Source organism: Carlito syrichta, unplaced genomic scaffold (genome assembly GCF_000164805.1).
Source record: "Carlito syrichta isolate Samal-C Ts95f unplaced genomic scaffold, Tarsius_syrichta-2.0.1 Scaffold307839, whole genome shotgun sequence".
NCBI classification, from domain to species: domain Eukaryota; kingdom Metazoa; phylum Chordata; class Mammalia; order Primates; family Tarsiidae; genus Carlito; species Carlito syrichta.
This window is the reverse complement of record NW_007251935.1, coordinates 269282-281094: the sequence shown is the minus strand read 5'-3', so window position 1 is coordinate 281094 and position 11813 is coordinate 269282. Positions and strand designations below refer to the sequence as shown.

The 11813-nt window shown below is 36.1% G+C and overlaps 1 protein-coding gene across 3 annotated transcripts in view; it reads right to left on the bottom strand.

The window, feature by feature from the left end:
* The window catches only part of RAB6A (RAB6A, member RAS oncogene family), a 95219-nt gene that overhangs the window by 41812 nt on the left and 41594 nt on the right, over positions 1-11813 (bottom strand). For all 3 annotated transcript variants that reach the window (XM_021715842.1, XM_008064668.1, XM_021715843.1), the window contains exon 2: positions 6325-6383. In XM_021715842.1, coding sequence (XP_021571517.1) covers positions 6325-6383 — 59 coding nt within the window. The remainder of the gene's footprint in view (positions 1-6324; positions 6384-11813) is intronic.

Sequence of the window (11813 nt, the reverse complement as noted above, 5' to 3'; positions counted from 1 at the left end):
CTACCACGCCCGACTCATTTTGATTTATTGTAGAGATGAGGTCTCACCAAGTTGCCCAGGCGGGTCTCGAACCCGCAGGCTCAGGCAATCCACTCACCTCAGTCTCACAAAGGCGCGGGATTACAGGCTGAACCACCGAGCCTTGCATGGGCTCAATATTTTGAAGAATATTTTCTGTTATTGTTATGAGGCAGTAGTATGGCATAGTGGTTAAAAGTACAGGCTTTGTAGTCACACAGATGCATTTAAAACTCTGATTCTATGATTTCCTAATTGCGCTCTCTTGGAGAAGTTACCTACTATTTTTCCAACGTAAAATGGAGATAACTATTAATAACAGCACACATATCCCATACAGTTACCATAGGAATAAAATAAATTATCATTTTTCTGTTGCATTTACTTCAAGGAACACAAAAAATATGTCTTGTGTTGAAGCATATTTCAGTTTAAGAGGGTAAGAAACTTCTTTACAAAATCCTATGAAATAAAGAATTTGTAAACAGCATAAGGACAGCAGTCAAATTCTAAAATTGATCTATTATTTGAATATGGAGAAGGCTTACCAAATAAGCATTTTTTTTTAACTTTTAAGACTGACAGACACAGAAAAAAGTCAATTCTGTCATTAGTATCTGAAATGTGAGGCTTGTTGATTATAGACAGGACAAAATCAAGATTTAAAGTAATTTCTAAACATTGTAAGTACTAAAGATAATACCTTTATATAACAAAATAATGTAGTATTATTAAGTCTTCACACATTTTTACCTATATTCAAGAGTGAAAGAAAAGGTAAATTACATCACTTAATCCATCAAATATTTACTGACCATGTACTTGCAAATACTGTGCTAGGTACTAGAGATAGAGTGATAAACAGAGATACAGTTGGTACCTACCCAAATTGGAAAACAGAAATTTAAAAATCATGTAAATCTGTTCACATTCATCAGAAATATTTATTGAACTCTGTTCCTTACAAATACTAAAAAAAAAATAATAAAAAATAAAAACAAAAGTATTGATTGCCTAGTAGGCATGATCCCTGAGAGAATTCACTGGTAAAAAAATAAAAAACAGACAACAATTTATGCCTTGTAAAGTGTACATTCTAAGATAAACAATTAACAAGTCAATGAAGTAAAAATGTATGTTAGAGATTAGTACAAGAGAAAAAACTAGGAAAAGGACAATAGGAAATATTATGGTATGGTGCTGATATTTTTAGAGAGGGTACTCAATAAAGGCTAAGAAAATTACTCTCCAAACCCCCATCCACACACATATATATACTTTAAACCAGCACCTTGTATATCAAAATGAGATTTAGCACACTTAGGGACTAGCTTTTGGCAGGAAGAGGATCTTTATAGTATATCAGAATGAAAGAGGATTAGTATAAATATTGTTTTAAGTACACAGTAGATGTGGTAAGAAAAATAAATAATGGGATTCCTGTCTCATAACTTCCATTTCTCTGAGATAAGACAAAATCTTCAAAGTAGGGAAGGAAAGAATGATAGTAGTGGTCAAGGTCAGGCTTGATGAGTACAGATAAGTATGAAACAGTTACTCTAAAGGGTGCTTGGTAAAACTGATAACCCAGTTGACACTAGCAACACCAATATATTCAAGAGCAGACAAGCCGGCTCGGTGACTCAGCCTGTAATCCCACACCTTTGGGAGGCTGAGGTGAGTGGATTGCCTGAGCCCGCAGGCTCGAGACCCGCCTGGGCAACTTGGCGAGACTCATCTCTACAATAAATCAAAAATTAGGCGGGTGTGGTAACGCGCGCCTGTAGTTCCAGCTACTTGGAAGGCTGAGGCGGGAGGATCGCCGGAGCCCGGCGGGTCGAGGTTGTGGTGGCCAGCGGGAGCAGCGACTGCACTCCAGTCTGGGCGACAGCGAGACTCCAACTCAAAAAAAAAAGAACAGACAAAAAGAGATGGTTCATAACATGGATTTTGGCAAGCATATGTGACTGAACCAAAAGAGAAACAACCAAAGTCAGGCTAAACAGTTAAGGAGATTTTCCAAAGAAAACAAAAAACACACTATCTGATGTTTACAAATAACAAGGAGGAATTAATAGGTCGGAGGGGTTGATGTGAACTGCTGGAGTGGAAACTATTACAGTAAAAGTACCCGAATAAAAAAGTTGGAAAGACAGAAGAATGTGGTCTGAGAAGAGAATACATGAACCAATGATTTTTAAAGAATGCTGAAATTGTGGGAATGAAAAGCACAGGCAACTAGCAGATCTTCCATGTGAACATTATAGTTGCCTAAAACACTGACAGGTTACAATGAAGAAGAATAGTATGAAACAAGCATCAAAGTCTTCAAAGAAGGAAGTAAATAAAAACAATCAATGTTTTTCTCAATAGTAAATGATAATAATCATAAAAGAATAGAATTGTTTTCCAAAAAAGGAATGAGTCATCTTGCAAAGGGATTACAATTCTCACTTTACACATGTGAAAATATAGATTCTGAAAAATTAAATAATGGTTCCAAAACAACCCAACTACTAAATGGTAGAACAAACATGTAAATAAAGGTCCTTCCAACTCTAAGGTTTGCCTAGAAATGGCTTTCCTAGAAAAAAAAGCCCAAGTTTCTCAAGAGTAAAGATTCATTTCAGAAGGTATATTCTTAAAATAAAATAAATATTTCAAATGTGTGAAAATACATACTAAGGATTCAGATTTTAAGTTTACCCTAAAAGCTTTCTGAAAAATAAAAAGGGCTTGATAAATCATTGACACAGTGGCAGTTAACAAGTTACAGGTAATAACTCTATGGAAATTAATCATTCCTTTAATCAGATTGACATCTGTTGTATTATTAAGACAAAGCAATTAAAAGCAAGTTTATACTAATGACATGATAATTAATGCAAAATAGGTAAGTAGATTAATAGTGCCTTTAAAAATTTTTTTTAATAAAAATATTTCAGACACTTAATATGGAAAAAGATTTACAATATACTTAGGGCTTCAAATTATCTTGGCCTTAAGATTACTAATTTATTCTTTTCAGTTTATTTATTCTTTGATTTTTTTTCTTTTGAAATTAAGCAGTTGTGAAAGCAGACATCCTTGTCTTGTTCTTAATCTTAAAAATTATTCATCGTCTCATCAAGTATGAAGTTAGCTGTGACATTTTTATAGATGCTCTTTATCGTGCTGAAGTTCCCTTCTATTCCTAGTTTGTTGTATATGTTTTTATCACAAAAAGCTGCTGTATTTTGTCAAATGCTTTTTATGTGTCCATTAAAATGATCATGCGATTTTGTCCTTTATCTACCCATATAGAATATTACATTGATTGTTTTCTGTGTATTACACTAACTTTGTAATCCTGAGATAAAGTAACTGGTTAAATGGCATATCATCTTTTTTTTTTTTTTTTTTTTTTGAGTTGGAGTCTCACTCTGTAGCCCAGACTGGAGTGCAGTGGCCGCTCCCGGCCACCGCAGCCTTGACCCGCTGGGCTCCGGCGATCCTTCCGCCTCAGCCTTCCAAGTAGATGGAACTATAGGCACGCACTACCATGCCCAGCTAATTTTTTGATTTATTGTAGAGATGAGGTCTCGCCAAGTTGCCCAGGCGGGTCTCAAACCCGCGGGCTCAGGCAATCCACTCACCTCAGCCTCCCAAACCACGGGATTACAGGCTGAGCCACCGAGCCTGGCTATATAATCTTTTTATTTGTTGCTGGATTCCGTTTAGTAGTATTTTATTGAGGATTTTTGTGTCTATACTCATAAGAAATAATGGTAGTTATTGACCTGATAGAATGAGTTGGAAAGTATTCTCTTCTAATTTTTATTTGTTTTTTTTTGAGTTGGAGTCTCACTCTGTCACCCAGACTGGAGTGCAGTGGCCGCTCCCAGTCACCGCAGCCTCGACCTGCTGGGCTCCGGCGATTCTTCTGCCTCAGCCTTCCGAGTAGCTGGAACTACAGGTGCGTGCTACCATGCCTGGCTAACTTTTTGATTTATTGCAGAGATGAGGTCTCGCCAAGTTGCCCAGGTGGGTCTCGAACCCACAGGCTCAGGCAATCCACTCACCTCAGCCTCCCAAAGTGCTGGGATTACAGGCTGAGCTACCAAGCCCGGCTTTTTCTTCTAATTTTTAGAAGAGTTTATAAAGTACTGGTGGTGCTCTCTAAATGTTTCATAAAATTGACCAATGAAACCATCTGGTCGCGAAATTTTCTTTCTTTCTTTTTTTTTTTTTTTTATGAGTTTGAGTCTCACTCTGTCTCCCAGACTGGAGTGCAGTGGCATGCTCCCGGCCACCGCAACCTCGACCTGCTGGGCTCGGGCGACCCTTCCATCTCAGCCTTTCGAGTAGCCGGAATTACAGGCGCGCACTACCACGCCCGGCTAATTTTTGGTTTTGTAGAGATGAGGTCTCGCCAAGTTGCCCAGGCGGGTGTCGAACCCGCGAGCTCAGGCAATCCACTCACCTCAGCCTCCCAAAGACGCGGGATTACAGGTTGAGCCACCAAGCCTGGGCTTTCTTTATGATTAATTCTGTCTAAGTATATTCAGATTTTCTATTTCTTCTTTAATTTTTAGTAGTTTGTCTCTTTCTTGGAATTTGTCTATTTTATCTAGGGGATCTATTTTTTTTTAGCATATAATTGGTCATCGCATTCCATTGTAATCCTTTTTATTTCTGTATGGCTGGTAGTTACATCTCCTCTTTTCCTCTTGGTTTTGGGATTTGAGCCTTCTCTCTTTTTTTCTTGATCAGTCTTGCTAAAAGTTAATCAATTGTGATGATCTTTTCAAAGAAAACATTAAATGAAACCACTTTTGGTTTCATTGATTTTCTCCACTGTTTTTCTGTTCTCTATCTCATACATGTCTGCTCTAATCCTTATTAGCTTCTGTATAAAGAATGTCTTTTTTTTTTTTGAGTCAAGGTCTCACTCTGTTGCCCAGGCTGGAGTGCAATGGCACAATCACACCTCACTGTAGCCTCCAACTCCTAGGCTCAAGTGATCCTCCTGCCTCAGTCTCCCAAGTAGCTGGGTGGCTACTACAGGTACATGCCACCACACTCAACAAATTTTTAAATTTTTTAATAGTGACTAGGTCTTGCTACATTGCCCGGACTGATCTCCAACTCCTGGCCTCAAGCGATCCTACCACCTTGGCCTCCAAAGTGCTGGGACTATAGGGGTTAGCCACTGTGCCCTGCCAAGAATGTCTTACTTTCTGTATTTTTGGTGCTTTGACATTAAGATACTTGCTGACACTAAAGGGACTGCCATACTCAGGGTTAGCCTTTTTCTAAGAGATAGTAAACTTACCTGTGAGCATGCTTTTCACAGGCAAACCAATCAATCTAAAGCCAATGTCCCAGCACATCCTCTATCACACTTAGGGCCACAATTATATTGACCTAATCACCTAGGCCAAGTACTAGACAACTGGACCCCAAGACCCCTAAAATTATTTGAACCAGCTAATCCTAAACATGCTACCCTGTCTTACCTGTTCTTTCCCTTGGAAATCACAAAAAAGGCTTCTGCTCATATTCCCCCAACCCCCTTTCTCCTAACTGACGCCAGTGCTTCCCCATGGCATGACATAACCCCACCTCTTGGGATCCATGAGTGCAACAAACTATATTTTCAATGGCAGTCATCTGATCTGTTGGCCTCACATCTGAATAATAAAACCTACATTTTAAAATAGCTTCTTCCTTCTGCTTGCTTTGAATTTAGTTTGCTTTTTTACAGTTTCTTAAAGTGGAAGCTTAGGTTATTAACTTAATGTCTGTCTTCTTTTCTGTATAACACTGTACCCCATAAGTTTTGGTAATGCTGTGTTTTCTTTTTTACATCAAAGTATTTTCTAATTTCTTTTGTGATTTCATCCTTGACATTAATTTAAAAGTACAGTTTAATTTCCACATATTTGTGAATGTCCCAAATTTCCTTCTGTTAATGATTTTTAATTTCATTATTAATTTATCCTTGACTTTAAGTATAGATCAAAATGTCACAGAATCCTAGATTTGGAGAAAATCTCTGTAAGAGAATGTCTGTCATCACTTCTAATTCCAATCAAGATGGTAACAAAAATAATATTTCAATAGACTTTGGAAGAGGAGACAAAAGATATAAAATGATAAAGTTGAGGACTGTGGACAAAATCATTTATACTTTATACTGAAATAGTATTTTACAGATTATAGAAAGCACTTTTACATCCATAACTGCAAGTAAATAAATGAATTTTTAAAATATCATATTACTTGTAACACAAAATAGCTAATAAATTGGCAAAAACAAAATACCTGATAGGTGTTGTCAAAACTGTCATACATAAATCTGGTGATCAAGGATGTCTTTCCAACTGAAATGAAAAGGAAAAAAAGAGATTTGTTTAGTTGAACATATTACATTGGGTTCTCAGACAATTCTTCTACAGAGAACTGCAATTAACACATCAATGGGAAATATCTGCAATGGTTCTACTAACAATAATAAAAAACATACAGTCCCAAGTTTATATGACCTTTTCCCATAACATATAACAATCTCTCAAATTAAGGGCACAGGTGAAGAGTTTAGAGTTGAGAAAAATGAAGAGACAGGATGGAGAAAAACAATCAATTATGTTGACATCTCTAATTCACAAAGGCCAAGGAGATATTTACTTGAGTCCTAACAAAAACAATTAATGAAGGCTTGGGTAAATAAGCCTGAGAAGGACTTAGAAATAGAAGGACAAATAGAGTCCTAGAACGGGTAGGAGGGCTCATAAGAAAAGAGTGACAAAGAAGTGACATGTGAAACTTTTGAAATTCATTTCAAGATCAGATACATCTCCTCAGTTCTCTGACAGGGAATTCCCAAAGATCCACAATTTCATTTTTTACTGATAGTTCTAGGTTAATACATATGAAAGTGTCACTATATCAAAAACAGTAAAATGCTGACAATTTCCTTACCAATAAGCACATTCTCCAAGGGCAAAAACCATATCTGTTATCTTTCTATTTCTCCAGTAGCTTGGCAGAGACTCAATAAACACTAAATGAATCCAATAAACCTTATCAATTAAAAAGGAATTTGGGTAAATGAACATCCCTAATGCCTTTTGGGAGGATAAGAACCATACCTAATCATTCATATTTGAGTATGAAATTAAGCAACTTTTTATTTCAATCCGATTTTTAGAGACCAGATATTGGCCTCTACATTTCACTCTTTCACATACCATATAAAACCCTGAGGAAAAAGCTGGACAAAATAGAAGAGTCCGACAAAATCACTTCCTCCCAAATGTCTTATTCTGCAGAGACTCAAAACAGCAGATTAAAGAGAAGAGCTATAACTAGTTTCCTTAGACACTAGCAAACTGATGTTTGGGAAGAAGTCTCCCAAAGCAATGAGCTAAGCTATCTCCGTCTTCACTAGCAAATAGTATGTACAGATTTTATTTTGTTTTGAAAATTGTCAACATTTTTTTTTTTTTGGAGTCAAAGTCTCATTCTGTTGCCCAGACTAGAGTGCAGCAACTTGATCACGGCCACCACAGCCTCAATCTGCTAGGCTCAGGTGAACCCTCCACCTTAGCCTTCCAAGTAGCTGGAACAACAAGTGCATGCCACATGCCTGGCTAGTTTTTTTAAAAATTTATTGTGGAGACAAGGTCTTACAAGCTGTCCAGACTGGTCTCAAACCCTGGGCTCAGGCAAGCCTCTCACCTCTGCCTCCTAAAGTACTGGGATTCAGGCATGAGACACCAGGCCCAGCAAAAAATGTCAAATTTTTAACATAAAAGAACAAAATGCATATTGTTGACCAGGCAGAACAGAAGAGATCAAGAACAAAGTGAAAATTACCTATTTCCTACCACCAATATGTAACTAATGTTAAAACTTTGTATAAGTTTTTCCAAAATATTTTTACATGTAAAAATATGTAGCCTTACCTAGCCCTGAATTGTATTCCACATCTTTAAAATAAAAAAAAATTTTTAAACTAAACAATGTCGGAAAAAAAAAAAAAAAAAAAGTGGCTTGAAGGCAAAACTCTAAAACTATTCACAGTAAAATCAGGAACAATATACGTACTAATACTATTTAATACTGATTTCAATCTGTAAAAATTAAATGTGAAAATATAAAGAGATAAAAAAGAACTACTCACTTCACAGAGAAGTGTGGGAAAGCAAAGGAACATATGGAATAAATAATGAAGAAATATAAAATAGCCTGTTTGTTAAAAACAGTTTTTATTCAAAGGGTTAAATATCAAGTATTTTAATATGATTCTTCAATACAGAGGTCTTATAAATTTATTGTTCTTCTTCATCCTAAAGCCTATAATAAAATAGTATGCAACTGGTAATGACTTGCTTAATATATGTATGTTTTCCCTGTAAGACTATAAACTCCACATTTATCTTATTTACTCCATATCATCAGAGCTTGGCACATCATTCTAAGTGAACAATAAATGTTTGTTGACTTAACACCACAAACATTTTTTAAGAAGGTAAAAAAAATATATATATATAGGGGTATTCACAGTAAATTTTATTTTTAACCAAATGATCTATTACAAATACTGCTATTATAGAATAGTAAAATTAATAATATACCTTATATTTTAAAAGATGCCTGATGACAATTGACTTTTGTTAAATACAAGAACTACACATTAAGTCTCTATGGCTTGTAAAGCCACAGTTATGGGTCGCATCTCCAAGTAGAATGCAAAGAAAAGTAAAATTGTGTTTTCTTAAAAGTGTCCATATCATGTATTATACTAGGTGTTTATAAATAACAAGTCTATGAGAGGAAATTTTATTTCCATTTTTCTAAAAAAGCTAACAAGCTCAAAAGCTTAGTAACTTGCTCAAGGTTAAACAATTAGGTCTCTGCAAAAATGTAATTTGCATTCCACTTTTAACCAAAAATCACGTTCTTCTCAATACACTGCCTTCTCTGTTTTGTGTGTGTGTGTGTGTGTGTGTGTGTGTGTGTGTGTGTGTATTTTATTTATCTATGTATTTATTTTAAAGTAACAAGGCCATAATGGCAGAAGAGCCATGTTACACTACCTACCCAGTCTCCAAGTTTTAATTTTTTGTAGAGATAGGGACTACTATGTTGCCCAAGCTGGTCTTCTATTCCTGTTCTCAAGTGATCCCCTGGCCTCAGTCTCCCAAAGTGCTATGTTTACAGGAGTGAACCACCATACCCGATTCAGTCTCTAGGTTTTAAAGAACCTGAACACAAATCATAAAAAAACAGAAAATGAAAGGCAGTATAACCTTAAAGGAAAAATGATAAAGGGTGAGATTTGCCAGTTTGTAAGTATCTGCCTAAAACATTACCCTATCTATGTGTTTCTGAAAGTGGAAGCCCACAACCTATAAAGCTTGAGGAGTCGGAGGACCAAGTTCAGGGCTCAAAGGAAATGGAAAGAACTACAAAGAGAGTGAAAAGCAAAATACACATTTAAAACCTGTCCAAATACTTGGTTAATTTCTTAAACTACATATGAGGACATGTTGGGGAGACAGGGTTCCCAGTAAAAAAGTAGCAGTTGGATGTTAAAAGAACTGAGCAGAGATTTTAGCTGCTGCCAAGCATCTTAGGACAAAAATAACACTTTGGAGGAACTACAAAATCTAGAGTCTCAGCATCTATTTTTCATAATGTTCAGTATCTAATACAAAATTAATTGATATGCAAAGAAACAAAAACTATATGATTTATAATCAAGCAAAAAAGAGGCTCTAATATGACCTAGATGTTGTAGATAGCAGACAAGGATTTAAGGCAGCTATCACAGAAATGTTCTATGACTTAAAGATATAAGGAACATAAGGAACAAACAGAAGGAAAATATCCACAGAAATAGAAATGAGAAAAAAGAACCAAATGTAACTCTAGGTAATTACAATAACGGATGAGTAAATGTAACTATTTAGACTCAACAGCAGACTGTAGATGGCAGAGAAAGAATAAGTAAAGCTAAATACAGATCACGTATTCTAACATATGTATAATTGAAGTTTCAGGAGAAGACAGAAGAAAATGAGAAAAAAAGATTTACAGAAATAACACCTGATAATGTCCCACATACAGTAAAAGACAAGAACTTACAGATCCAAGAAACTCAATGAACCTAGCCTAAGCAGGATAAATATTAGGAAAATCATATCTTAGCAAACTGTCAAAATGCAAGAGTAAAGAGAAAACCTTGAAAACATCCAGGGAAAAACACATTACACATGGGGAAGTGAATGGGGTTGAAGCCAAGAGGAAAGTGATACATATACACATTTTTCTGAGTTGGAGTCTCACTCAGTTCCCCAGGCTGGAGTGCAGTGGCATGCTCATTGCCACCCCAGTGTCCACCTGCTGGGCTCTGGCAATCCTTCCACCTAAGCCTTTCAAGTAGCCAGAACTACAGGCGTGCATACCACGCCCAGCTAATTGTTTATTTATTGTAGAGATGAGGTGTCTCAAGTTGCCTGGGCTGGTCTCAAGCCTGCCGGCTCAGGGAATCCACTCATCTGAGCCTCCCAAAGTGCTGGGATTACAGGCTGAGCCACTGACACTAACTTCTTTACAGAGAAAGCAAGAACAGATATGACAACATTTTTAAATTGCTGAAAGAAAAAATGTCTTTCAAGCCGGGAGCGGTGGCTCACGCCTATAATCTCAATACTTTGGGAGGCCAAGGTGAGAGGATTGCCTGAGCCCATGGGTTCAAGACCAGCCCAGGCAACTTGGTGAGACCTCATCTCTACAACAAATCAAAAAATTAGCCGGGTACATGCCTGTAGTTCCAGTTCTTTGGAAGGCTGAGGAGGAAGGATCACCTGAGCTCAGCAGCTCAAGGTTGCTGTGGCCATGAGCGTGCCACTGCACCCCAGCCTGGGAAACAAAGTGAGACTCCAATACAAAACAAAAAAAGAAAAAATATTTTTCAACCCCAAAATACTTTTCCCCATGAACTTACCTTTCAAAAATGAAAGCTAAATATTCTTATAGATAAGTAAGTGAGAATTTCTTGCCAGGAGATCTGTATTCAAAAAAGCTTAGAGGATTTCTTCAGGCTAAAGGCAAATTATACCATATAGTGACTGAAATGGTAAAAACAGACTATATATTTTTACAATTTATTTAAGACATGTAACAACTTTAAGGTAAAAATTAAAATACCGTATTATAGAATTTAAACTATATATAGATAATATGACAACATGAAAGACAGGGAGAGATACATGTAACTTTACCACTACAAAGTTTATATAGTTTATGAGAATAGAACATTATAGACTCTAAGTGGCTAATGATGCTTACTGTAAGCTAGCACAACCATTAAAAAAATATGCAAAAAGGAAAAGCCAAAAAGTCAAGAGAAATCAAGATGGAATATTAAAATAAGAATAAAAATCAAATGAGACAATTAAAAGATAACAAAGTAGCAGATCAAATTCCAGACATATCAATCATATGTAGAGTATATAAAAAGTAGATTTGAAAACTCCAACTAAAAGACAGATTGTGAGACTAGATAAGAAAACAAGAAACAACTATTTGCTGTCTATAAGAATACACTTAAGAAAAAAAAAAACAACTTGAAGTAGAAGGACGTACTAATCTTCCAAAGAAAATTCTAGGCCTACATGTTTTCACTACTGAATTCTAATCAAGCATTTAGAAATCTTATCAAAAAGTTTTAGGAAAAAAAAAAAAAGACTACTTTCTAACTCAGAACATAGGACTAGCATAATCTTTTTTTTTTTTTTTTTTTT